Source organism: Anguilla anguilla, chromosome 3, assembly GCF_013347855.1.
Source record: "Anguilla anguilla isolate fAngAng1 chromosome 3, fAngAng1.pri, whole genome shotgun sequence".
Lineage (NCBI taxonomy): Eukaryota > Metazoa > Chordata > Actinopteri > Anguilliformes > Anguillidae > Anguilla > Anguilla anguilla.
Window position 1 is genome coordinate 38,982,493 of NC_049203.1, and position 27,966 is coordinate 39,010,458.

Consider the following 27,966-nt stretch of genomic DNA (forward strand, 5'->3'; position numbering starts at 1 on the left):
CTTCAGGATTTTGAACACTACCCTTTTTGAAAGCTGGGAAATCGTGGGCCCTTATCCCTCCTGGTGGGTCTTCAACTTCCTGCTGCTCCTGCTGCAGGTGTTGCACTCCTTCTGGTCCTATCTCATAGTGAAGATCGCCTGCAGAGCCATCTCCAAAGGGAAGGTGAGGACCAATAGCATTGCCACTTTTAGATTTTGGTTATGCTACTTTCATTTATATCAGAGGTAGTGCCCGTTTGTTCTTTTCAGCATTTCAACACGGGGAAGGTGTTTGGTTCATTGTACAGGCCATTTTGGCCATTGATACACTGACTGAAGGCTAAATCGGCACCAGATTTCAATGATCAAGAAACCTTGCAAAAGATGCTTCGGAATGCACTGGAAATGCTTTACAAACGTATCTGCTGTGCTGAATGTTTGAGCAAAAGAACACATTTAATTTTTCCTGAGTAAATTAGCTGCTTTTATACAGAGAAAATATTTGTTGTATTACATTTATTCTATTATAATATCATGCATCATTTGTGTTACATATAATTCATAAGTAATAATATGTAACAATATATTGGTTATATAGAGGTAGTGATCAAAAATTTGGGGCATGTAGTGAAGAAACGCTAATATAGAGTCACTTAATGTGGCATTAGGCCACCAAGTTCAACCAGCACTGCCTGTATGGGTCATGGCGGTGAGCCTACCCGTGTCTGGATCCCTGCAAGTAGAATAAGACACCACTCTTCCGTGAGAAAGTCGATCGACCCTTGAAGGAAGTTGAAAAGGACGTCTCGGGCATCTTTCCAGAATATCCCATGAATGCTGGATTGGGTTCAGATCAGAGCTTCATTTCAGTACTGTAAAAATGCATCCTTACTTCCTTGTCCCCCAGTATCTGTGTGGCCCGAAAGCCATGACAAGGAACATTCACATTTTTTAAACAAATGAAGTTAGGAAATATGATGATTTCTCGTTGGTTTTCATCAGAGATGGGTATAATGACGCATTCTTTGTGAAACCAAGTTGGCCGTAAATGACTCCAGGTCCCACAGTGCTTTGTTTCAAGCAAGTAATTAAAAGGATAGCAGAAAGGTCAGTGCATAAGTGTAAAGGGATGCATTTGTACATCACAATGGCTATGGATAACAAAGTGCCGCTCATAAATTCATGATGGCAATATCTCATACAGAAGGGAAGATATCCAACTAATGAGCTAATCAGTGTCGTAAATCAAGACCTTTATTGTTGGAGTCAAGTTTTAAAAAAAATCTACATTCACCTCAGCCCTTTTTAAGACCGTTTTGTAAGACAGACTTTTCAGTTTGTCATAAATTGTAATATTGGTCACGAGAGAGACACACAAGAGACCCCTTGAGGATGAGGACTGAGGACTGAAATACAGATTAAAGGTTTTCCAGGCTACGTTCAGGATATAATAATGGCCAGGCATGTGGATAATATCAGTGTCCTACTCCTCAGTCCATTGGGCAACTTGCTTTCTGTGAATGGGGCCTTCGTCATCTTGAAAGACGCCCCTCTGAACAGAAAATGAATGGTTTAAACATGGGGCGAACATGAGCACTCAGTACCATTAAAGTAGCGACTAGCATCAACATCCACCTTGCACAATAGCGTGAGTCACCTAAGCCATGCCAGGAAAATGTATGCCACACCCGAACCACCAGAACCCTTCACTGTTGAAATACTTGAAATAGTCTTTTTTTTTGTTCTCTACCTGTAGCTACTATGTTGTTAGTGGTTATCTTGGTTCTCATATATTATTTAGCTGTACCTTTTTAAAAAATAATTATCTGGCCCTGAGGATATGTGCACTCACTGCCATTCCAGATGCATTTTGCATATGCACATTCAGTTCAGTACCCTTTCTGTTTTCAAAGCTTTTCACAACCCCTTTTGTGTACTGAATGCACCCCTGAGCTCCATAACCACAGGGTTATCAATAGTGTGTTCTCTATAACAATGTCTTGTGAAACCTGCCTGCTAACCTAGTCTCCCAGCCAATCCGTCCTTACAACGATCGTAAATAAGTGTAGCAAGTTTTCCTTCTGCTTGACACAAAGAATGTTGAAGGTTACTCAGCAGAGGGAAGTGGAATACCGTGTTGCTGTGTCTCCAAATGAGGAATACTGTTGCTCTCGCTTGGCTTTTCTCGTTGGTGATGTGATTCTCATTCCTCTGTCCTTGTGCCAACCTTGAAGTCGGGAAAATGGAATCCTTTACATGTGAGTACAGCAGGGAATCCTGATTCCTGAGGTTCAATACAGTTCCCTCTTTGAAATTCGCTAGGCCCCAGAACGAGTCATCCATCTCCAGAAGTAATGCATCAAACACATTGAACGCCAACATATTTTAACATGTTTTTTTAGCCTACATTTCTGACCTATATTTCACACAATACCCTGTGTGTTTTATTCTTTTATTTTGGTTAAGGTTTTTTTCTTTTCCTCCATCTCATATTCACTACATGCTCCACCATTTGTCATTTCTGTTGCCTGTCTGTTATGGGCCATTCTAGAGTGCTGTTGCTCTTTCGGGCTTCACACTCTTCTGTTGTTCCATTTAGCAAACCGTGGTCTTTTTGGTATATTTTGGTGCCGTCAATGTAATGGCCATGCATTTAAGGAAAAGTCTTTTTGTATTTTAACAATTTTGGAACACCAAGATCTTAAAGTATTACGGGTGCCGCATTTGCTTCAAATGGGAAGCCTAGTGCAGTTAGATTGAATGTCTTGGTCTAAAGCCAGTGTTTTCATTATCGCTTACGCTCCTCTAACTGCCGCTCACGTTCACGTAGGTGTCGAAGGACGATCGGAGCGACATCGAGTCCAGCTCCGACGAGGAGGAAGTTCCCCGCCCTGCTCTGAAATTCCATAGCAGCGCCACCAACGGGACTAATGGGACCAACGGGACCAACGGGTACCTGACGGGCACCCCCTGCTCGGACGAACACTGATCACCCCCACTTTGAGACATTTCGAGCACTGGAAGGATGTTGCATACACAATTAATAGGTTAATGTACGTGAGACACAAACATCACCCGTTTGATACTGGAAGTTCTTAATAGAATTTGTGAATTCCATTCCATTTTTCTGTATGGTTTTTTTTTCACCCACCCCTCTCATTTATTTCTCCGACTGTCTGCATCGAAGAGCATTTAGTGGGATGTCATATGCTAGCGTTCTCGTTGCGCACCAGCCAGCTTCTCCTCCTGCAAACGAATGGGGCCGTTTCATTAGCATTGTGTAAGCATGCCGAGTAAGTGTAGTTCTGACATTACGGAAGTGGTATTTTATTCTGTCTGTGTCTTTGGACATTATTTATTTTTTATATATATATTGGAGAATTTTGGACAAAAGGGATTTTTTTTTTGGATGTGTTTTAATAATTTGAATGTCAGTGTTGAAAATCGCTAGGCTCCTCATCTTCTCTTGGCCCACTCGTTGTGGACAGGTGTTGGGCCCAGTCACCGGCTACCTGCTGTAGATCTGGGTTTGCTTTCTATGCTGCAGTGTCATTCTCGCTAAATCTGTGGTTATTTGTTCCATTTGCCGGTAAACCATAATACGTATTCAATGATTTGTGAGGACCCACAAAACACACACTTATTACACTTTTAAGCTGTAAATGAGACCACCAGTAAGAGTATTATGTCTGTGTGTAATTTTAGAGTGCTAAAACATATATTTCAAGCTTAGGCTTTTTGCAAGTATTCTTCAACCATTTCTTTGTCTGTTTTTCATTAAAGTGCCCTCTGGCACATTTGGAAAACACTCAAATAGCCAGACACATTGTGGTATTAAATCTCCAAAGCTATTAAATATTTGCAAGTATAATATCCGATTGAAATGTTCAATGATTCCAGTCTCATAATTCAGCGGGCCGTTATGGTTTTGTTTGGTATGGTTAGGTTATGTTTTAAATTGGGGTAGCTGGTATAAATACCTGTACATTTTGTTATTTATGAATTAGGTATACATTTATTCTTTCAACAATGCCATGGAATAGGGTTTTCCTCCAAAATTGCATCAGTTTCCCTCTGTCCAGCAAACATGCGTAAATCTGAAATCGGTAACGATCATTTCTTTTAACCATTTCAAGCTCCTCTTTCTGAACATAAAAGTGTCAAGCAATGCAACTTGATGGGAAACCCTAAAATGGAATATTACGTAATGATGTTCCAGAAGTATTCATTATTAAGACAACTGAAGATGTAGAAGTACCATTATGTAGGTTGAAATAAATGATTACATTGTATTAAAAACGATGTCCTTTTTCCATACTGTCAATGCCTGGTAATTTTCTGCTTACATAGGTAACACAATTTTACTGCCAGAAAGGAATTTACTGAAGTACAATTGGATAATTAGTATAACTCTTAAATAAAATGCAGTAAACATGAAATGTTAGATGTGCGTGTCTTCAGACTTTCTGAATGAACAACACCTCTGACATTTACATGGGAGTAGATTAACTGATAAAACCCTACACACAAGTGACGTTCTGTTATAATAAAAGACCTCCCACCTAGATTCCACGAGCTAACGGTCCATATCATTGCTCAACATTGTTACCATGTAGTACTATGTAGGTGGCGGACATTAGATTTCAAAATGACATTCTAGGTGCCTTTCTCTGGTTTCTTCCGTGCATAAGGTCACTCGGTTAGTGCTACTTCTCTTTTAATCCGTCTTTAATTTCAGTGTGATTGCTGGTCTCCACTGCAGCTCCCTCTCGTGGTGTGGGAATATCCAACGATGAAATAACCCTGGTCTCCTCGCTTTTGCCAGATTACCAGTTTGCCTGCAGAGCTGGCTGTTGTACAGTTCACACTTGCTGTCGAAATATAATTGCTGTCTCAGAGGCCTGGGTTCCTCTGCCTTTCAGACAGATAAATCTTTGTATAGGTACAAATGAAAAATGTTGCCATGTATTTTGAATAAACATCTTAAAACCAACCAAATGCTTCAGGACAGTGTTTACATTATTTGTGATATCCTTACATTTAGCCGTTGGTTTGTTTCTGTATTTTATTGCAGTGCTACACTGACTTTCACTAAATCAGTGCTACAAATGGAAACCATTATTTTCATTGAGTAATCAGGAAAAAAATTCTGTGCATGTGTATTTAATAAGTGATTGTGCATCGGTTCAATGACTGATGATGCAATCAGTGACAAAGTGTAATTCCTTTACTGCAGTTGAACTGCCACCCATGAGGTGTCCGTCTATTGTAGTCTGGTATTAAGTAAGTAGTTTCATTAATGCAGATGGGTTATGTATCATGAAACACTTGCTTTAATAAAAGGCTATAGAAAGACATTCTTGTCAGTCTTTTTACTTTGTTGTTTAAATTGGTTTAATCGGTTATGTTATGAGACACTGAACCTACTAACAATCTTAAAACGAATGTATACGTCTTGGTAAGCAACTGCATCGTAATCACCATCAAGAGTGAGGGGTTTGTATTGCATTCAAGCGCACATCATCGTGCTAAAATGGAATCTGCCGGCGAAGTTTTATTGGTCAGGTGAGCGCAGGTGACTTCCGCATGCATGACTTTGGGAGAGTGGTCAAAGTTTCAAGTGCCAAGTCAATAAACAGCCCAGACCTACGACAGCATGAAGGACCCTGTGAGCGGTTGCACGGTGAGTGCAGATTAGAAAAATATCCCTACAAAACTCTTAAGCGTGGTGATCTTAAACTGCCCTGCTTCATTTTTAAAGAGGGTGTCGTTTTAAAGCTTAAATTATTTAGATACCTGGTTGGTTTAATGTTTGAAAGTTGTGCTTTGCTCGAAGTAAAAGTGTGGCTTCGCTTTCTTTTTTGTAGTACAATCTGTTGTACCAAGATCTGAAGAAATTTTCAAAGAATGGGGAGCATTTCTGCAAAGAACTCATGATAGTCTTTCAGCAAAGGTAACTAAACTTTTTTTGTGATAAATTTGGACCACATGCTGTATATATTGCTTTAAAATGGGCGGTAGTTAAACAGAACATTCTTGAGTGACACAAACGTATGCTATGATATTTTGTATTTAATAATAAGGAAGGATGATGTATAAATGGCTACTGCTGTGAATTTGGTGCTGAAAAATGCAAGCTCCTTCAGCCCACAAATTGCAGGTTAAAGTCTGAGCTTCCGGATTAAATTTTAATCGCTGTTGTGGTTATCGTTTCATTGCTTCTCGCTGCCTGTGAGAACGGGTATAGAAAGAGAGAGCATTTGAGTGGCCCTGACATTCCAAGGATGATATCGCTTACCATCACAAGCAGCATGGTACATGGCACAGCAGCGCTGGGGGTGGGGTGAGGTCATTTTGCTCATGAAAATTTAGGATTGTGACCGTACAGAATTGGGGAAAATTAAGTCTTTTTTTAATTTGAAGAAAATGTTGTAGGACTGGGATTCGTAATGTACACAACTGAGGTAATGGGTAGGTTGAAGAATTAGAGAAGTCTGGAGATAATTTGTAAGGAATAGTCTATGAAAACCCCTGCTGCTCTCATGCAAAATATGCAGGCCTGGCATGGTGATGTAGCAAGAGGCTGAACACTGTGCTGTTGCAAGGCTCTAGAGTGCTCCCATTTTAGGAGTGCTTTCTCCTAAAATTTTATTTTAGCTAACTGGAAAAATCATTTCCGAGAACATCTACTAATTGGGATACATTAGTGCGCCCCTAACTTTTTTATCTTAGGAGCACATGTGCTCCTTGGAAAAAAATGTTTGCATAGAGCCCTGTGTTCCCACCCCAGAAGTGCCTATATGTCATGAGAACCACAAGTCAAATTATACCACAGCACTTAGTGTAAGTGTTTCATTGCAAATGTACAAAAAATTAAATGGTTACCTAGTAAAAATGATCATTTTTTGATGTGTGTACATATGCCAAGATATATAATTTGTACATTAAGATGTTTGTGGAGAGCAGTACATATTTGTGTGGTTAGAGCAGCAATGTTGTTCAAGCGAAAGGGGAAAGGTGATGCTACAGCATACAATCACATTCTAGACGATTCTGTTTCCCCAAACAGATTTTATTCCAGCATGACAATGCCGGGCACACACTCATATAGAAATGGTTTTGTCGAGAACGGTGTGGAAGACCTGGCCTGCACAGAGCCCTGAATTCAACCCCATCCAACACCTTTGGGATCAGTTGGAAAGCCAACTGTTAGCCAGGCCTAATTGCCCATTCAGTGCCCAACCTCACTAATGCTCTTCTGGCTGAATGGAAGCAACGTTTTTCCAGGAGAGTGGAAGTTGCTATGGATGGACCAACTCCATTTTAATGTCTATAATTTTGAATGAGATGTTGGATGTCGTGTCCACATACTTTTGGCCATGTAGTGTAAAATTAGAGTTGAAATTAAACCTACAGATCTCCAGGTAGATCTCCAGGAACAGGATTGGTCACCACTGGTTTAGATTCTTGAGGTGGTGAAAGTAGGATAATTGTTTGAGAAGGGACTTGACAAAGAGGCTATGATAACCTCTTGCTGGTAGAGGACCAAAGTGCAATGTGAGTAGTTAAATATGTTATCACCATTTCTTTGCTTCAAGTTTGCAAGCTACCACACAAAAACAGTGTGAACAGCAATGGGAATCAATTGAAATTGTAGGGGGTTTTCCACTCTTGTAGTCATTGCTTTTACAAACTCATGAACAGGCATCCCTTTCTTGTGGAATTTGGACTTTCATTTTAACAAACCAAAAGAAGTTCCACTGAAATAATGTTGACCCTTGTTTAATCAGTCAGTATGTTTGGCCCACATACAGTAGCTAAATAAATATGTGCAATATGTCACAATAGTGCTTAGCCACACATGCTTTTCAAAGAGATATCATACAAACTGTTTATTATTTTACAAATATGTGTAGGCGCTGCGGTTCTGAGGTTACATATTTAAGGACTTTGCTCTTTATTTTCTTTGGTGGTGTAATTCAGGCGTGTGATGCCTCTTATCTGTGTGCTTGCAGGGCCGAGTTGGAGACCAGCTACGCCAAAGGGCTGCAGAAGTTGGCCGGCAAGCTCATCAAGGCTTTGAGTAGCATGGGACGCAAGTGAGGGCTCCTCCTCGAACGGGATGGCCTCCTGTACCTACTTTTTAAAATGTGCACTGTGCTTACAAATCACATCAAGACTACAGCTCTAATGAACCTTTAACTTAAACGTACACTATGTTTCCTCCTGTTTTAAGCTCCACCTACAATGCTTGGTCCCAGGTATCAGATGAAATGTATTCCATGGCAGACATACACAGGTAATTGTTTAAAATCCAAACCCTGGTTCATGAAGGGATGCTTGTTGTAATTAGATTGATCAGGTGTACCAACCATAGGTAGGAAAGAATTGAATTTTTACATTGTGAGACAGGCACATCCAAAGGAAAATCTTCCTTTCTCATTTTAATCTTAGGACGTTGGGAAATGCTTTTCAACAAGAAGCAATTCTAGAAATTCGCCAGATTCTTGATGAACACACTAAGCGGAAACGACCAGTACGTGTCTTTCTTTATTCGCTCAGAATTATGCAGATTATTAAATATAAATTATCCAAGAACTTGAAATTATCTTTTTATAACTTTAATTGTCTGTTTGTAGCTCGATAGTACTGTTGAGAAGACAGGGAAACTTGTTGTCACAAATTGGAATGAGCAACTTAAGGTAAGGTATTCAAATAATGTGAATTGCAAAGATATTTTGTACTGTATTACTCTTTTTAAAAAAAGTAATATACAGTATTTACATATTAAGACTTGAATATAACATTCTGAGGCAGGGCTGAGTACAGCAGGGGGAATTAGAGCAATCTGGAGCCACGCCTAGCGGTTAAGTGGGCACACACACACCTGGGTTGCATTAACTAATCAGACCAGGACTTAAAGGTGTGCTTCTTTCCACATAGGGTTCTGGAGAACCCCTATTGCTGGGTGGTGAAGGCATCCCAGGTGTATGTGCTCCAGATTGCTCTCATTCCTTCTGCCGGACTGAGCCCTGCCCCACATTCCTTCCCTAAGATGACAGTGAAACGGATTCACTTTTAATCAATAGCTTTTAAAAATGTCTATTGTGGTTTTAGACAAACTGTTATTTGTAGAATGATTTCATAACCAATTTAGAATGCTGAGCGTGTAGCTGAAAAGCACAAAATAGCTTTTCAGAGTGTATGGAGATAATCCTATTCCTTTTCACAAATTTGAATCAGTTACACTACAGGCAAGCTTTATTTAAATTGCTTAAATTAATTGTATAAAACACTAATGAAATTCTCATGCAGGCTTGATTTATATTTTCATAAATAGTGCTCTGGTTAAATTATATTGTCCACAGTGAATGTAACAAGTCAAATGTATTAATTTCAATGCAACTGAAGAACCAGGCAGGAACAACAAGGATGGATTTCTAATGGCCAATTTTGTAGTGACTTGTCTTCATTTGCAAGAGCAGGATGTCAACTAAAATTAAATGTAGATAGAAAAAATGCACACATAACTAATTTTTATTTCCCTGCAGATCAAGAAGAAATTGATTGGGTTGACCAGAGAACATGAAGCTCTCTTCAGTTTTGTAGAGAACAACAAGCAAATATGTACAGAAAAGGAAAAACAGAAGGTAAACTAATAATAAAATGGTAAAACAATTTCATATTTTCTACCATATGAAACAATGGGGAAATTATGTAAACATTGGGTTCATCTATTAGTTAAATATCAAATCTAAGACTTTTTTGCAATTTTGGGACCTTTTTCTAGATGTTGAAAGTTCTTATCCAGCTCTGTATACCAGAGGTTCTCAAACTTTTTTTTCCTTTCAAGAGATTACATACAGATTAAACATACAGTTACACATATGACACTTATCATAGATGTACATAACACATCAAACAGTCATGACAAACATACATATCACATTATATCCTCTGGATTCAGATCTCAATTAGCAGCACACTGGTTTTAGTTTAGCAACAGGATAGTGATATAAAATAATTCTTCAGCCTGTTGCGTTTAAACTGAGGGACTCTGAAATGCCTATTAGAGGGGAGAAGTTGGTATTCTCCGTTTAAAACATGCGAGGAATCTGAAGAGATACTGTTAGAAAGTCTGAGCATGCTGATGGATGATGAATGATGATGGAGTTTGGCTTCTTATATTCTTATATTATGTCTTATATTCATGGCCCAGTGAAACAGGAAGCCATGGATGGCCACTTAAGAGTTCCTAAAGACTAAAAGTCCTTAAGTGCATAAAAAAGGTTCAATATGAATGGAAATATATATAAATTAGATTTTCTCATTTTTGTGATATGTCTTTTTGAGGAAATTTATCCTCAATTAAAGGTCAGATTTCTGTAATATTTTTCATGTAATATCAAACTGATAAACAAAGACATTCCTGCATAGCCTTTTTTGCTCATCTTTACCAACGGTGGCAATAATTCTGAAGGGCGCTGTATAATAACGGAATAAAATAATGGCATGAAGAAATAGAACAGCATGTAATCTAAGGTCATGATGGCAGTATAACTCAAAGGTTGTCAGCTTGATTCCCAGCTGGTGCGCTGCATTTTTGAGCAGGGTGCTAACTTGATATGCTACAGTAAATATCTGCTGAGTGCTAAGTAGATATCCGGCTGTATACATTGTCTTTATGCAACATAGTATTTGTAAAAGTTGCTCTGGACATGAGCATCTGCTAAATGCAGAAATGTAATAGAAGAACAGTTTATTATTGCTCCTGAGAATTCCATATTTTGCCAATTAGATATCTGAGGCATTAACGAAATGTTGGTTGTGTTTGTTTTTGTTTTTTTTTATAAAGCTTTGCAGCTTCATAACAGCAGCTATTACAATGGTAGCTTTGAACCATTACATTACATTACATTACAGGCATTTAGCAGACGCTCTTATCCAGAGCGACGTACAACAAGTGCATTGGTTCACGATGTAGAGGTGCAAAAGAAACACTAGAGTGAAGTAAGGATCGTAGTGCCAGAAGTGACCACATCGATCAGGACTTCAACCCTGTAGAGTAAGCTGTTCAGCAAACAAGAATCCTAGCACTAGCACTGGAATCACATTTGCCTAATCAGACAAAAACAACAATCCTGCCAAATACACTAACGTAATCATATTATCCTAACTAGGTACAGTGAGCTAAACTATAGGCTAGGGAGGGGTGGGGAGAGGTGCAGCCTGAAGAGATGAGTCTTCAGTCTGCGTTTGAAGGTGGTAAGATTCTCTGCTGTTCTGACCGCCACGGGGAGGTCATTCCACCACCGAGGGGCCAGGACAGACAGCAGACGGGAGCGGGAAGTACAGACGCGAAGAGGGGGAGGTGCCAAGCGTCCAGAGGTGGCAGAACGGAGAGGTCTGGCTGGTGTGTAGGGTCTGATGATCCTCTGGATGTACCCTGGTGCTGACCCCTTAGCTGCCTGGTATGCAAGCACCAAGGTCTTAAATTTGATGCGAGCCATAACAGGCAGCCAGTGGAGGTCAGTGAGCAGGGGGGTGACATGAGAATGTCTGGGGAGGTTGTAGACCAGACGTGCTGCAGCATTCTGGATGAGCTGCAGGGGTCTGATGGCGGATGCTGGCAGACCAGCCAGTAGTGAGTTGCAGTAGTCCAGGCGGGACAGGACCATCGCTTGAACCAGGAGCTGGGTTGCGTAGGTGGTGAGGAAGGGGCGGATTCTCCGGATGTTGTACAGGAAGAACCTGCACGTTCGACTCACCGCCGTGATGTTCTGGGAGAGACCACCAGATGTGATTTTCCTTTTGCTTTTAATCCAGATGCTCAACAGGTTGACTAAGTCCGCTGAAGCACAGGCCAGGTCAGATGAGGAGTACTTCAATGTCAACATGGCCGGTCATCAGTTCAGACTGAAATGGGAGACAACACTGAAGAACTGCTACCAGGTGATCAGTGTAAACCAATGGCGTGTCTACAACTTTTCCTGTCTCCTGAAACTCCACACACCTCTTTCAAAAAAAACTTTCCACAGAGTTTTCTTGATTTTTTTTGTTCCCCAGCAACAAAAGTTTTGTTGCCAAACAAGTGGTGTCGGTCAACGAATCACCTATAAGGGTCACAGTGCTCAACTGAGGATCAACAATGTCTACCTCTTGCTCCCATTTTAGATCATTCAAGAGCTGGAGAAACAGCGCATTGAAATACTGAGCAACATCCTTCATAAATACAGCCTCTACATGTCCAGCTTTGGTCAGACGCTCATCCATGTCAGTATACCTTCCTCTTCAAGTGCTTCAACTGAAACATTCTTCATCATCCTCTGCATGGCTTACACATTGTATTCTCCGAGAATTTTAGAATTTGAAATGTCTCCTCTCTCTCTCTCTCTCAATGAATATATACCAAAGGGGGGGTATTTTGGGGCCCACTTCTCTTCCTTCTATATGCCCATGATATGAAAACTGCCTGTTCCGCTTATTCCTGTATGCAGACAACTCAGCCATCCTGGTATCGCACAAGGATAAAAAAAAACGTTACTAAACTGGGAGCTTTTCAAAATAAGAGCGTGGCTAGTAGATAACAAGCTCTCCCTTCACCTTGGAAAAACAGTCTATATCAACACTACTCAACTCCAGGTCCTGCAGACTGCAGTTTCTATAGTATTTTCACCAACCATGCCCTATACCCTATGCCCTATTTTTTCTCTCTCTCTCTCTTTCTCTCACAGTGTCAGAAACAAATAGAACAGGCAATCACAAACGTAGATGTGGAGAAGGACATTCAGATGCTCGTTGAAGAGACCTCTGTCACAGCAGAGGACAACAAGGCTGAATTTCTGCTGGCTGACTATTTTGTGAGGGCTTCTCTTCAAAACCTTGAACTATGTATGTGTATTGTGATGCATTGTAAGTAACACTGCTATTTTATGAACTCATGATGCCTCATAGGAGGAGGACAGTAAGACTGTGATGGGGAAAGAAAGACGAAAAGAGGCACTGAAGTCCAAACTCCAGCGGCTACAGGATAACATCTCAAGAACGAAGAAAGATCTGGATGGTAATTGTGCAGGGATAATGAATGCTTTATGGTGCATGCATGCAATGGACAAATTGAAACTCAAGAAGAAAAATTTTTTTTTACCTTTACAAATTATCTATGTTTAAGGTTTGGAGAGAATGGTTAAAACCTACACCGAAAACCCCTCTTTCTCAAACAAGAAGAATCTGGAGGAGACCGAGCAGATGCTTGATGAGGTCATTTTATACTGAGACATGCAAAGAGATGGCTGAGGCTTCTGGCCTGTGTTTGTATTTCAGATTTCAGATGTGATGTATTTACCCTCAAAACATGGTGTCTTTTTCATATTGCCTTAGACCACACTGAAGCTGGACCTCCTGGAGGCAACGCACTGTAAACTGTCTGCCACCATGGCTGAACTAGAAGGGAAACCCAAATCTTCTCATCGCTTCAGCCACAGCATTACAAAATGGAAGGATAAGGTAGACAGCTTAATTACAAGAACTTTATGTGTACCTAACTAATTTGGTCACAGGTCTCCCAACAATGGCCCAATGTTCCCTCTTCAGTTTATAACAATGAGTGTCGGCTGGTGGGAATTGTCATGGGTGGGGCTGTTTGTTATAGGTGGGGCTGTTTACATAGAACAATGAGGCAAGGACAGGAAGGGGGTACCCCCTAGCTGGAGAGAATAAAAAACAGATATTAAATAGTTAATTTTGATAACTTATGAAGGGAGATGATCTTAGGATAATAATTATTTGCCACATTACAAAAGCAGCACTTAAGCCTATCTGAAAGCAGACTCACTTGTAATAAATAATAATCATCGTTTCATTTAGGTATATCGGTGCTCTGCCTATGCCTTTTGAAATGACAAAGAATAATATACACACTATAAAAGAACACACGTTATTATTTGACTTGAGAAGATATGAAAATAATAGTATGCTTGCTCCTGTAGTCAATATGCAGGGTTTTTTTTTACATGAAAAGGTTCTTTGGTGCTCCCCGTCATTCTGCCAGCTATAGCCCCCACCACAATTGACAGTTTACTCCGCAAATTCTTTATCATACTGTTCCAATGTGCAATTCTTTATATTCACTGAATGAAAAACAATGAAACACCTTTGCCTATGCTGGTACTGGAGAACCGCATACCATTGTGTGAATTCATGCCTGTATGCCTAAAAATAAAGTATACTGCCCAACCGTAATGCTCATTTAAATCATAGCTTTCACCAAACTGTTTCTGAGAGGGAAAAAAGACTCCACAGTTCAACTGTTTGTGTCTTATTTGACAAAAATTACATTTCTGTACAAACAAGCTGTTGCAACCTCTAACTCAAAATTATAGACAACGTTTCCTGTGATAGGGATTAAAATATTATAAACACTGGAATCATTGATAAAAGAACACAATGGAATTATGTCTGCCTTTGCTTTCTCCCGGCACATACAGTACCATCGCAGCTGATTAGTGGGTGGCACCGCCAATAAGCCAGTCGTCCCTGCACGTGATAGTCCCACCCACAGAGCCCCAAAATGTGCTGTCTTGCTGTCATGTTTCTCTCTCTCTTTGCTTTTCTTTGATTATCAGATGACTGCATTCTACCCCAAATAATATTCAAGCTGCAGTTTTAATAGTTTCTTTCCCTTTTTCACGCTTTTGCGCACGCAAATTTAGTTTCACTGCACACCAAAGATCTACCTGTGCAGGAAAAAGCCTGACATACTGTAGGTGGCCCTGTAAATGCCTTTTCAAAGTGCAAGCAAGAGCAATATACATAATACATAAGAGCACTAACATTGATGACACACAAAACAAAAATATTGACATACAAAATATTGACCGAGATAAACTTACTCATATCTAGTAGTGAAGTACGTTCTGCCACTCTGTGGCAAAGGGGTATTTTGGGCAGCAGCGTTTTTGTCTCTGCTAGGATGCAGTTTTTTCGGTGACTTGGACAAATAAGAATTAATTTGGTCCAATTGCTAGAAAATATTCCTGTATATTGCTAGCCTCTGTCAAATGCTTGTAGTTTGGTCTGCTTGTCAGGTTGGTCGGTTCCCAGGCAACTGTTTGGTGTGCATTTTCTCTGATAGCATCCGATTCTGAGAAGGTGCTATTTTGTGGGATTTCACAGCGTTTGGATGTTCTTTCATCTGTTGGTTGCCATTTTGGCTGCAGTTGTAAACAAACCAAACTAGCATGCTAGGTTCCAGGCAAAAACATAAAAATAAAATCCATAAAATCATCATCAAGAACTGTGCATTCACTGTTAGCCCTTACAAAAGGAATATACTGCAGTATATTGTGATTATGCTGACTTTTTGGAGAACATAACAGAGAAATATATTTCAATATCTGTAAATCCTGAACTTGCTAATACACGGTGGTGACGCAATATCTTCGTAATACACATTATTTCAATACATTTTCATACATATTCCATCAGTACATCACACAGTGTTCTATTTTGTGTATTATTGTGTTTCTAAAGGATTTTGAGCACAGCATTGTACAGCTGGCACGTCCGGTCAAGATTAAGAAGACGCCGTTCAGGTCGAGACAGTCAATGAGGTCCACAGTCGGTTGCACAGCTCCTACCCAGAATGCAATAGCACAGCCTCCTGAAGCCCAGCCTGCCTCTGACCAGGACAGCGAAATGCAGTCTGAAGATGGGATGAATGGGCTTCTCTGTGAATTTGATGAGGACAACGGAAAAGGTGAACAGAGTCCATTAATAATTATTCGCCTTAACTATATGACCTCATTTTCATATTTGAATGTTGCGAGATATTCTGTTGACTGCTTTTGTTTTGGTTTTTTATTGATTTAAATAAAAAGCATTTTTCCACAGTACTACTCCAGTTATGCACATTTGATTACAAATATTCATTATGCACAGGTATGATCAAGTCACTGGATGTTATTAGGCTGATATTTACCAGATAGGTAGTACCAGAGTTTAGCGTCGTTTGAAGGTCTAGTTAACGTTACTTCTGCTCTGCTCTTATCTGTGTAGCCCTAGCCCCGCCCGCCCTGTGTGCTTTAGCAGCACTGTGAATGCGCAACAGGAGGCAGGGCAGACAGCTGTCCTGATTGGTTGTTAAGATTCAGGCATGGTGAAATTTGGAGTGTCTGATTTCAGAACCTGGGGCAGTCAGAGATTGGATTTTTTTTCTTTGATATTTTAAATTATTGATATTTGTTGGGATGTGAATGACATTTGACCAAATATGAACAAAAGTGTTCTTACAACAAACTTACATACCGCACCTTTAACTTAATCAAAGTGGACTTATTTTACTCATCTGATTCATTAGTATCTTTGCGATGCATTGATTCGAGAGGTTGTCTAGAACTGTAGATTGCTGGGTCTATAATCATTACAAAAAAATGATAAAACATAAAAAATTTACAATTAAAGCACAAAACAGCAAAACAATCTTTGCATTTCAATGTAAAGGCTATGCTAAACTAGCTACAAAAATACATTTTATTATGCTAAATGCATTATTGTGGTAAAGCTAATGCCTTGCTTTGTTTTCCCCATCAGGTGCAGAGCCCACATGCATTGGAAAATGCAAAGCACTTTATGACTTCAGCTCTGACAGAGACGATGAGTTAAACATCAAGGAAGGTGAGTCACAGCTACAGCTGACTACCAATCACACTGTAACAGATTACACAATACTGTGCAGCCATGGAAAACTCTGTGAGGACACTAACAGATTGTGTTGTTTTAGGTGACCTCCTTGACATTCTTGAAAAGGAAGACAGCGGTTGGTGGTACGGGACATTAAATGGCCTGAAAGGTCACTTCCCCTCAACGTACGTCGAAGAGCTGCCCACGTTCAGCGTCAGCATGTCGTCTGATGTATGACGCACTGCAAAATACTGGAACATAACATCAACATCAATTGTGAAACATTTCACATTTGTTGTTTATTGCACTGGACGAGTGCCCACACTTCAGCATTAGTGCCCCTGCTACACAGGTACAAGTGTAAAAGCTGTAAGCTGAGAAAAACAACTGATGATCTCAGCATTGTGAACAAAAGAAAACCGGGGTGTTGTTTTTTTTTAAATGGAAATGTTGTTGCTCACACTTTGTTATTCGTACTGAAGTCCAAATGAAAAATGAAATAGAAAAAGAATGTAATGAAAAAAATGTCACATGAAAAGAAAAATGTCAATTTATTTGAATCATCCAAGTTGTAATTGAATATTTAAATCAAATGCACTGAAGCACTCCATTTACTGTATTGTCACTATTTTATCATACATGGATCTTAATAAAATGGAAACTGGAACTGTAATTATCTTTTGAGATCTATCTCCTAAGATAAGGAGCCTTTGCAGTGCGCGTACAAAGTGAAGATAAACGACTCCATTTACTTTCATTGATAGGAGACTTTGAAAGAGTGTGTAGAAAATTTTATGTAGATTTTTTCATTCTCGTGTAATCATGCTATCAATTGTCTACCAATGTGGCTAAGGATCCAGCTGATAAGGAGTGGTGCTTTAAGATATTCCCAGGTTGTTAACATGCTGTTTTAAAACACTGACGTTTATAGCTATGAACTCTAGCGGTGGAACTCATAGTAAGTGGCAATCTCCTATTCTTCAATGTTTACCTAGGAGATGTACACTCAAAAGGTACTGGACATGACAGGCACATAAGAAGTTGAAGGTTGGCAGAGTATACCCTGTAATTACTGTATACAGCAACAAGCTCCAAGAGTTTGGTTACAGTAAACTGTAATACTGCGCGTACAGGCTGATCCTTCACCAAATTAATGCTGTGTTCACACACTGTGTTGTTCTGAAGTGGGTTATTTTTTTGACGAACACAACACACTGAGATGGCTTGGTTTACTATGCTCAGCCCAACACTCCTTTAACCTCCCTTCATTGTGTCTTGCATTAAGAGGCATATTCAGACTTGAGACACACATATACAAAGTCAAGTTAATTGCAAAATTGTGCAGCTCGGCAGTTTAAGTGAATGTAGTGCATATGGGCCGAATTTTAGGGTGTGTCCTATGTCAGGCCGCAGTAAATACAATTAGACTCAGCAGTGGTGAGACTAAATCAGACTAAATTTCAGCCACATGCATTTTACCAACAAAAACGGTGGAATATATTGGGAATGTGACGTAACTGTATGTGGGTTTTTTATTACACATAGAATGCTTAATGAGTACTATACATTTCTAATTAGAAATTAGAATTTATATTAAACTGTCACCGTTAAATTCCAAAATTATTTCCATTAGCTCTTAATGAATTAATAATATTCTTCTGGACATTTTTCTTCATATCTGTACAATTCAGAACTACGTGGGTGTTCTTTCAATCGAATATTAATGAATTATCACAAAGAAATACTAGATTCACCCAGCTCCTTGCTAAAATTAGGCTTGCATTTTTTCACCTCCACCATCTTCGTCCCGTGTACCAGTATCTGATCTTGATGCAGGTACAAATTTTTTTACCATTATTTCATTCACATTTTGTTGATTTACACATAATTAACACTTTAGAAATCAATGTAGCCGTATAATTCCTGTAATGTGATTCTGCTTTATATCCCTGGCTAATTCAAGGACAGTAGCTGTTTAACCAATGTTTCAGTAAACTAAAAAATATCTCGATTATACATCTAATAATTGTTAGATATAATGAAACCAGCATTTGTAGGGGACTCCAGAACTGAAATGATGTATAACCTTTTGTTCTCCCAAATTGAAGGAGGACTCTGCAGACTCTAAGAGGCCTAAAATTATTCAGTATGTCTAACTGGGGGGGAAAATTGTTGTCAGTTTAACTAGCTGCCTCTCATTACACAGCACAACAAGGTCTGGAAATTGAGGCTGAATGGGGTAGTCTAATCCAGTCAATGGCCTAATGTATTTAGCGTTTCTGTCCTCTTCTGATGTGTCCCACACATTCCAGTTTTTTGTCAGTTTCTCCAAAGATGGACTGTATATCAGTCTGCCTCTGCACTTCTATACTCTACATCTTCAGCAAATGCTCTGTTGACCTACACATTTTGTGCTGATGAAGACCGAATCAGACAGATAGGGACCTATACAGACTGGGCAGATTTATACACCTGTGTTTCTGTTTTTTGCCAGGTTTAAGATACCTGTTTTTTCTGAGCAGGCTTTTAGACTAATCGTACACATATGCTTATCTTTGGTATTAGGCTTCCTTGAAATGCTGGAAAATGTAAATTCACTCTCAGGTTAAACACACGCCAACCTGCGAACAAAAAAACTGACACTGCACTGTAGTTCTTTTACCTTGGACTCTTCTAAACTCATTAGAAATATTAGAAATACTTGCCTACCACAGCAGAGACCCGGGTTCAATCCCCAGCAGCGGTGCTTCCAGCTTGGTCAGACATTCCTACGAACACAATTGGCAGTGTTGGCGGGTGGGGAGCCGGTGAGGGTATGGATCCTGATTGTTGCATTAGCGACTCCTACTGGTTGGTCAGGGCGCCTGTTCAGCAGGGAGGGGATCTGGGGGACATAATGTGAACCTCCGCACGCATTACGCTCTCCCAGTGAAACTCCTCCCTGTCAGGAAGCGGCTGGCGACTCCACATGTATCAGAGGAGGTATGTGGCGGTCTACACCTCCCCAGACCGACAGAGGATAGCGCATCGACCAGGACTGTGATACACGCGGGAATTGGTATAACGACTAAAATTGGAGAGAAATGGCAAAAAAAAAAAATAATAATAGAAATATTTGATGGGATGCAATCGAAATTAATGCACTCCAGAATAGCAGTTCAAGGAAACAAGTAACAGAGGTAGAAGAGGCCGAAAAACACAAGCCTAATTTTAGTTTACTGGAGAGCTTAAGGTGCTTGCGCAGCAAGTGGCCAAGCAACACTCCATTTTATAAGGTTCGTTAGTGTGGAGCTTGTCCACAAATGGGTGACATGAGCCAAGAAGATTGTGGAGGCTATGGAATCCGTGGATTAATGCTGGCTGGATGTGGATGACTTGACACATCGACGGAGGGACTTCTGTCCTACCATTAAAAATAAATTGGCCAGCCACAGCATATTAGTTGGCAGAATGGGTGGCTGATCAATATTACATATTACACATATTACACTTCTCAAACCTTTTTGGTTCTTAATTTTGGGTGATTTTATTGGAATTATTTAGTCTTCAATTGAAAGAAGTACCCAGTTAAACAGATGTGAAAGCAAATTTACAGAATGTTATTAATTCCAAACTCACTTATAGGTAATTGATTTGGAATTCAATTGTGACAAGATAATGTAAACTTTAATTTGCAATTAGAAATATATAGCACTCATTGAGCATTCTATGTGAAATGCAAACATTTATCAAACGCACTTGTAGTTAGGCAGCATTCCCTGGTAGCAGTGCACTAGATATTTCACTTTTTTTGTGAGTGAAATGTGTGTGTAAATAATGTGCTTATCTCTGTCTTCATTAAGAAACACCATCAAGCTCATGATACATGCCCCATAATACATTATCCATGCATGTGCATCGCAGCTCTTGCACACTTGCACACCCAACTCTGAATTTACTTCATGTGTGCAATTTTGGAATTAAGCGGACTTGTTACGTAGATATTTCAAGTCTAAGTTGAATTCTAGCATGCATATCCAAAATCTGAGCAGGCCACTGTAAGCTCAGTTGTGAAAGCAAGGACTTCCGAATGTGCCAGGATTAAGTTAGAAGCAGACCCATCGGTAACACATTAGTAACACAATGTGCTTTGTTTCACATACGTTTCAGATTTGATTAAATGGACTCTTGTGGTTAACAGAAATGTCTGTCATCAACAATCAATGGTCTCTTACACAGATGGACAAGCAACAATACAAGATTCAAGCTCAGATGGAAGGTGCAGAAGAAACTTGTCAGTGGAGATTAAGCTTGTTATTGTATTAGTCTCTATTATGTTCTAATATGATGATAACTGCTACCTAGTTCATAGATTTATGACCCTGGGGTGGGGTGAGTAGTCTGGGATTTTTCATTTTTGGACCAGGACACCACTGCTAATGAAAAAACATTGCAGTTATTTTACATTTACGCTGGTTCATTCCATGGCAACTCAACCAGAAATAAGAATTTTGTGCTGTAAATTATTTAATCAAATTACATTTCCTCTCACATAATTTCATAGCACAGGGTATTCAGGTATTTTGTGTGACAAGATACAAAGGGCACACGATGTTTGGTGCCACTAGTTTAATTTTATTCTCAAAACTCATTTTGAATGCTCACTTAGAATAAAATATATTTCTCTGTGGTGTAGCCATTCCAGTGCTCTTAACTAGTTTTTCTTTCTTCCACCCTAGGCCAAGGGTCCAGTGCTCCAACCGTTAAACCATAGTGCTGCCTTCAGGTTACAACTAGAATTACAGCCAATGGCGTTGGTTTAGAAAATGCATAGTTTCAATTTCAGATTTCATTTTTAAAAATCGAAACCTCATTATTTGCTCTGCTAAAATAGGTAAACGATTAATCTGACAATTGAAGCAACTGCTGGTGAGCACATCCAATTAAATGAAGGCATAAACAACATTAACATTATAGTTAATGTTATAGCCCATGTACTGTTAAATGTAATTTTAAAAGTAATTAGTATGATGTGTGATCCAGAGTTCCACTAACATACATGACTATTGCAGCCCAAAAACACAATGTGAATCTGAGAAAGTATATAAAAATAAACATAAATAAAATAATTGTAAATGAATACATTTTAAAAAATAATAATAATAATATGGGTGAACTGCAACGCTTGTGTGAAAGTAGCATTTAAATTTTTCCAAATGAGATAATTTTCTGAAGTTCAGAAACAATTTGGGGTGGAAATGGTTAACTCGGCCACACTGGAGACTCACGAAAACGATGCGCGCGCATGGAGAGGATTGGGTCTATGACGTACATGTTTATGATTGGTTTCCAGTCCTTTACGTTTAGCCTGTTAGCTGCCGACTTTACGTTTTCAAATTTTCTCTAAATTTCTCTGTGGATTTCTTGAGTTTCTTCCCGCGGAGTTCGAAAGTGTAAATGGGATAAACCATCAAAAAACATCAAAACGGATCTCTACTGGCTTCTTATTATAACTACCGTCAAGTAAAAACGAAAAGATAAGCCGTTGTGATACACTGGTGAGGATATCTATTTTGTATCTATCTTTTGGTCTTATCAAACATGCAGGTCTGGTTTTAAGGTAGTCTGACGAGCTAAAACAGCTAGCCAGGCAAGCTGTCAGTTAGCTGCCGTTAGCTTGCCAGTTAACATTACTGTACGTTACGATAACTGTAGGTTAACTCAAACGTTTGGCTGTTGGCTAAATGATTTAATTAGACCAACTATGACCATCTCTGCCCAGCTAACGTTAGCTAGACAACCGTGTTATTAGGCTACTGTTTATGAATCGACACTAGCATGTTAGTATTAATCAGTTAGCCAAAATCTAATCCACTTTCAAACCATGTCAATCGTGTTTTATGTTTTAGATCACGAGTATGGCGTGTATAACAGACCCATACGTTAATGAACAGTTCAGCAGCAAGCTTGAAGAGGTAAGGAACAAACTGCTCAACCAAGCAATAGGCGAGATGATCGACACGGAGGAGGAGTTGTGTCAAGCGCACAAACAGTTCTTCAAATCGGTAGAAGGTACTCACACTACGACTTCTCTATATCCCCTACACTGAATGAGCATATTTGGACTGACGACTCGCGTGTGAACTTAACTATTTTCGTGCGTTATAGATGCTTGTTCGAAGAAATGCAAGGAGGCTGAAACCATGTTTGAAACTATTCAAATGTACAGAAATGGTGAGTAAATTTGTTTAATAATTGATTTAACAGAATCCTCAGAATATGTTCCTGCAGTGTAAGACAGACGATGTATTTAAACAATAAAACAAATCGGTGCACATGTAATGCCTAATGCTGCGTTATACTGAAAAGCTTGTTATTTGTGCTGTATTGCTTTTAGTTTACTCCTGTATCTCAAGAGCTTACCTCTATCTTCCTTGGTAGATGTCATTACTTCATTAAATACAAGTGCACATGGGTTGATGCTGTCCAAGAAGTGTAATAGTTATTATATTGGTGCTAAATGTTAGATTTTTAACCACTGTTGGTTAAATACATGTTATTCGGATCCTCTCGAGACATGAATTTTGTTGGTGCTGACCTTGTTGAAAACTCTAATGTTTGTTACCGTAGAGTTGGAACACATCCGTGATGTTGTTAAGCAGAAGAGGGACATTATTCCGGAGGCATTGTCAGAAATGGAAGAAAAGGAGATTCAGAAAGAAAACCTGATCAGTAACATCAACAGACTCAAAGAAAGCCTGGCCACGAAGAAGGAACGTACGTTTGAGATTGAAACATTGTTTGTAACGCTGTTTTTTTGTGTGATGTTCAATGTAAATGGACATATGCGTCCTTTAACTTGCAGTAACAAAATGTGTTCCTTGGCAATGTTAGCAATGATACAATTTGATGTTAGTGTGCAAATGTACTAAAATGGTGACTAATTTTCTATTTTATTTTCGTTTTTCTTCCTCTGAAGTTATTGTTTCTCAAAACAAAGCAAATAAAGCCAGACTGAAGAACTTGAACAAAGCTAAGCTGGTGTTCCAGGAATCACTGGGACTTGAAATAAGAAAAATTCATGGTATGGCATACAAGCTTTTAAATGCTTGTTGAAATCTTTTTCATGCATTTCCAAATGTGTCTAGTGTTAGTTTTTAACACAGAACGTCCTATCTCCAACTGATTACAATTTTGTATTTGTCTTTTTTAATTAAGGTGAAAAGTTGCAATTTATATTCAGAAACATCAGCCAGAAGGACCCTGAGACTGCATACACCTTTGTCCTCAGGATCAGCGAGGAGGGCTCTTATGAAGGTAAGTCGAATAGAGATGTGGCCGGGCTCTCTTGTGTCCCCCTGTGTAAGCTTTTGCAGGAGGTAGGATGTTGCTTTTGTCAGGGTGGTCTTCATCGCTGGCTCTCGGTATGTTAATATGACAGCATTTCAGATGACCAGTTAGGCACTATGGAGAATCAGTGCACAGTGACTCACGTGCACACTGGGAATCAAAAGTCTGCAGGTGTATTCCTGTGACTGCTCTTCAGTGCTGGCACAAGTGGATAAAGTCTTATATTGTTGAGGTTAGATGACTTTTTCATTTTGATGTACAATTTCCATAAGATTTTAAAAAGAATGTTAAATAAATGTTAATAAATAAATGTTAAAATCTATAACTAATAACATTTTTAAAGTCTGTTTTGGTCTCTGAGTCTATTTCAGTTGATCGCATAGAGAATAAAATGGTCAGGGGGAGGAAACGATCATCCCATGAATTTACATCTTCTTGGGAAATTTCCATTTAGAAAATTCCTTGAATTCTGCAAACAATACTAGTATATGTGAGCTCATGTCTTAGCCATTCTAATATCAGCAATGATAATCTTACAATCTTTACTAGAGACAAATATGTTCAGTTATCAGCCTTGGATTTCCTATACTCTTCTGCTCTCTCTTAACCATTTAATGGAATGTATTTTCAACAGCACAACAGGCTGCAGGATTGTGATGTTTATTCCAGTAATAGAACATTTAGTAATCTTGTAATAATTTCAGTAATTCAGTAATAATTGTAAGAAGCAGGAACTGAAAACATTAAGAAAATTGGAATGTTAGTGCAAATTCAGGCCTCAGCCTCTGGGCAAGTATTATTGTTGAACCTGCTTGACCTGGTCTTTATGGACCCAATGCTTTTAGCCGAGGGAAGAGGAGTGAACAGTTGTTGGGCAGGGTGGGATGAGTCAGCCGTGATCTTATGGGCTTTATGTTTGAATCCAGTGAGTTTTGATGAAACACTCAACTGCTTCTGGTCCTGGGTGGAGGTGTGTCCATACCATACAGTGATGGAAAAGTAACAGCCCTGTTGAACTGGGTCATAGTTTCATGTTATCACCATGGCAATAAAGTATTGGGACCATAATAAAAATAAAATAAACATACAAAATCCAGAACGTTTAGTGGACAGGCATTTTTCGGTCGTTCATAAAGCCTTGTGCTTCTGTGACGTAGTTGAATCGAGACTGCATTAAACTGTCGCATATTAGCTAGCTAGCTAGGGGGCTAACCTAACTGAGCTAACTACTTCTATTACTGTAGCTTACGAGACTTGGTGTCGATAGGTCGGTTGGCCTAATCTTCAATGCAGTCTTAAGAGAGTTGATCCTAGCACAGAGGGTATCTATACAGGGTTTTGTAACTGCATGACAATGCTTTCATGATATAAATCAAATTGGGACATGTTCTAGTCACAGGTTTCTTTGAACATATCATTTTCAGTTGTTCTTTATTTGTTCTATAAAATAAGTTTGGACGACTCGCAATATCACATCGACATGTGGGCATAGATGTTGCCGCTGCTTGGTTTTCTGTGAACAATACTACAGCTAGCAAGCAGTGGCTTTGTACTCTGCAATGAAAAATATATAATTTTTAAATGTAATTGTACTAAAAGAACAAAAATTGGCGTTAGAATATGGCCAATGCGAAGCGCATTCCACCAGCAATGGACCAGAACAGACAGCAGAACATGACCTGGAAGTGCAGGCTAACAATCAGAAGTGAACTTCAAGTGAACATCAATACATTAGGCACCCCTTGCCAGCGTTTGTTTTAAAATGATATGGAAAATGAAATGTTTTTTCCCCTCATTATTTGTGCACTAAAGTCTACAAGTTAATCTTATGGCTTAATGAACACTTCAAATGCAAGTGAAAAAAGTGACTGTTCAGGGTCTTGTAAATCTTTTAACACTCTCCCTTTCTGTGGTTTCCCCTCCCAGTGGTTTCCTGTGATCCTCCAATAGCAAACATGCCCCACTTGGAGCGTAAACTGCAAGAGACAAACAACTTCTCTGCGTTCCTGGCAAACGTCAGGAAAGAATTTGCATCTTAAAACTTTTTTTTTTATTGTGCGAAGTAGCCCAGTGCTGTGAGAATTACATTTTTCCCCCCTGAATGGAGTTGTGGATGCATTAGGTGAAGGAAGGACTGAATATTTTACTCAATAAACCCTGGATGTGTTAAATGTAAAATTATCACTATTTTATTTGCTGTAAATGTCGCAATTTTCATATTTATTTTTTATTTTCTGTCAAGGGGAAATTGTGTAGTTTATTCCACAAATGATTATCGCCGCTGTTCATTTCTGTTTGTCAGAGTTAAAGGCTAAGACTCATAATTTCTGCAGTTTGTATTAAAGCTGTCCTCTTGGCACATCATGCTGGTCACTGGGTTTATAGTTTAGGAAAGGAATACTTGTAAATGTCTTATTTCAGGAGGTGCTGTTATCCACTGCAGTTTAAGTAGCTTATGTTTTTTTCCTCCACTGTCCACGGACATTCCAGGGTCACTACTTTTAAAATAAAAAAAACCAAAAACAAATTGGAAATCTGGGCAGTTATTTGGCCACACCACCACACTTCAGCTGCAATATTCAAAGGGTCTTGTTGCAAAAGAGCGTGTGTGCTCATTCCACCTAGCCTGAATAAACAAAGGTGAATAAATACTCAATTGTTGCTTTGCAAGAAACTGGAAATGATACATTTGCTGTGGGGGAGTTGAATTGTTATGCTTATACAACCATCTGCTAAAATGCAGTATGTTTAACTGTTGGGGAAGCCCAAAATTGTCTAGAATGTTTTTGTAAGCTGTAGCATTAAGATTTGCCTGCACTGGAAACAAAGGGCCATGCCCAAACCATGAAAAACATCCCCAGACTAAGGGAGTGTCCAGATACGTTTGGTCATATAGTATATAATACCAAAATGGATGGATTTGGCCCTTTACGGTATGTGGAAAGCCACCTTTTGAGCAAAGCATCACATGACTGTTCCAAAGCATACTCTCCCTGAATCGCTGACAGGAGTGATTATAAAGAAGTGGGAAAATACTTGTTAATTTATAGACTTTACTAAGAGCCTTGGGTAAAGCTGCCAAAGCCTGGTATTTGCACAAATAGAGCTCTTGAGAGCTCTTCTGAAGATGGGGTACTATACAGCAGTAATATCTTAAGGCTCCAAATAAGTAATAATTAACATTTTTGAATCCTCAATCATTCGTAGGCGGATCTTGTTCCTGCATCTTGTGACAATAAGAACTCCGTGTCTTTGCAGCGTAACATTCAAAGAGATTGTACCACAATTGCCACAACTGTAACCAATTATAGTAAATTACAAAATGGAGCAAAAACGGTCAGACACTGCTGTCTTTGTGCGATGCACATCCGGATGATTCTATTTCACTAGAATCAATGTAAATTCTAATGTAAATTCCATTCATTATGGCTCCAAAGCAGTTATCACCACAGAGCCCAGTGAATCAACACAGTCATTTCAGTGGATAATGAATTCCAACTTTATTTTTCATTACATAGCAAAATATCTTAATGCATTGAATTGATATTACATGTAAAATTGCCTACCCAGGTTAGGTTTCTTGCTACCTCGTTTGAGAATATGGAACATTAGCAATAATTAATCGGATGTAATTAACAGGACACGCCACCTGGGAAGCTGAGAATTTCCCTTTATTTTTAACGAGCACTATATCACCTCACTTCTCATATGCTGTAAACCACGCCCCTGTGTATATGATAGGCCGTGTCTGTAACTGAGACGAGTAACATGCCATTGGACAAGGAGGCCACCTGCTCCAATGCCACTGAAATGATAACACTGGCAGGCAAGCCTATGACCACCAGTGTAAATGAAGATCCGACAGATTGAATTATAGGGATAGGTGGAGCAATAAATGCACGTTAATACTTTTATAATAATTGACGTGCAGCTGCCTATGGGAAACTGGGAAATGGCCATATCTGTGAGAGGCTGGTA

At 39.3% G+C, this 27,966-nt stretch overlaps 3 protein-coding genes across 4 annotated transcripts in view; all 3 read left to right on the forward strand.

Moving 5' to 3' along the window:
• Positions 1-3,433, forward strand: part of cers6 (ceramide synthase 6) — a 32,525-nt gene extending 29,092 nt beyond the window's left edge. The window contains exons 9-11 of one of the 2 annotated variants that reach the window (XM_035410912.1): positions 7-163; positions 2,214-2,237; positions 2,810-3,433. In XM_035410912.1, coding sequence (XP_035266803.1) covers positions 7-163; positions 2,214-2,237; positions 2,810-2,968 — 340 coding nt within the window. In that variant the 3' untranslated portion in view covers positions 2,969-3,433. The remainder of the gene's footprint in view (positions 1-6; positions 164-2,213; positions 2,238-2,809) is intronic. The other variant, XM_035410913.1, reaches the window with a different exon arrangement.
• A 2,153-nt stretch (positions 3,434-5,586) lies between these two features.
• On the forward strand, positions 5,587-17,332 carry nostrin (nitric oxide synthase trafficking). The gene is made up of 16 exons (XM_035408082.1): positions 5,587-5,662; positions 5,847-5,932; positions 7,995-8,078; positions 8,216-8,278; positions 8,434-8,515; positions 8,619-8,681; positions 9,531-9,629; positions 11,806-11,931; positions 12,154-12,252; positions 12,714-12,839; positions 12,934-13,042; positions 13,151-13,239; positions 13,360-13,485; positions 15,511-15,736; positions 16,570-16,653; positions 16,760-17,332. The coding sequence occupies exons 1-16, from the start codon at positions 5,636-5,638 to the stop codon at positions 16,894-16,896; spliced, it is 1,626 nt and encodes a 541-aa protein (XP_035263973.1). The 5' UTR covers positions 5,587-5,635; the 3' UTR covers positions 16,897-17,332.
• Positions 17,333-22,022: 4,690 nt separating this feature from the next.
• Positions 22,023-26,515, forward strand: spc25 (SPC25 component of NDC80 kinetochore complex). Its single transcript, XM_035408248.1, has 7 exons — positions 22,023-22,196; positions 22,548-22,710; positions 22,807-22,872; positions 23,269-23,415; positions 23,618-23,722; positions 23,857-23,955; positions 25,915-26,515. The coding sequence occupies exons 2-7, from the start codon at positions 22,557-22,559 to the stop codon at positions 26,025-26,027; spliced, it is 684 nt and encodes a 227-aa protein (XP_035264139.1). The 5' UTR covers positions 22,023-22,196; positions 22,548-22,556; the 3' UTR covers positions 26,028-26,515.
• The last annotated feature ends 1,451 nt before the right edge of the window (positions 26,516-27,966 follow it).

Bases quoted from the DNA above. Each gene is read 5' to 3' on its own strand.
- spc25 (XM_035408248.1), top strand. From the start codon at position 22,557: ATGGCGTGTATAACAGACCCATACGTTAATGAACAGTTCAGCAGCAAG. The intron at 23,416-23,617 runs GTACGTTTGAGA...CTTCCTCTGAAG, and splicing joins CCTGGCCACGAAGAAGGAAC to TTATTGTTTCTCAAAACAAA. The intron at 23,956-25,914 runs GTAAGTCGAATA...TTCCCCTCCCAG, and splicing joins CGAGGAGGGCTCTTATGAAG to TGGTTTCCTGTGATCCTCCA.
- nostrin (XM_035408082.1), top strand. From the start codon at position 5,636: ATGAAGGACCCTGTGAGCGGTTGCACG. The intron at 8,516-8,618 runs GTACGTGTCTTT...GTCTGTTTGTAG, and splicing joins ACACTAAGCGGAAACGACCA to CTCGATAGTACTGTTGAGAA. The intron at 12,840-12,933 runs GTGAGGGCTTCT...GATGCCTCATAG, and splicing joins TTCTGCTGGCTGACTATTTT to GAGGAGGACAGTAAGACTGT.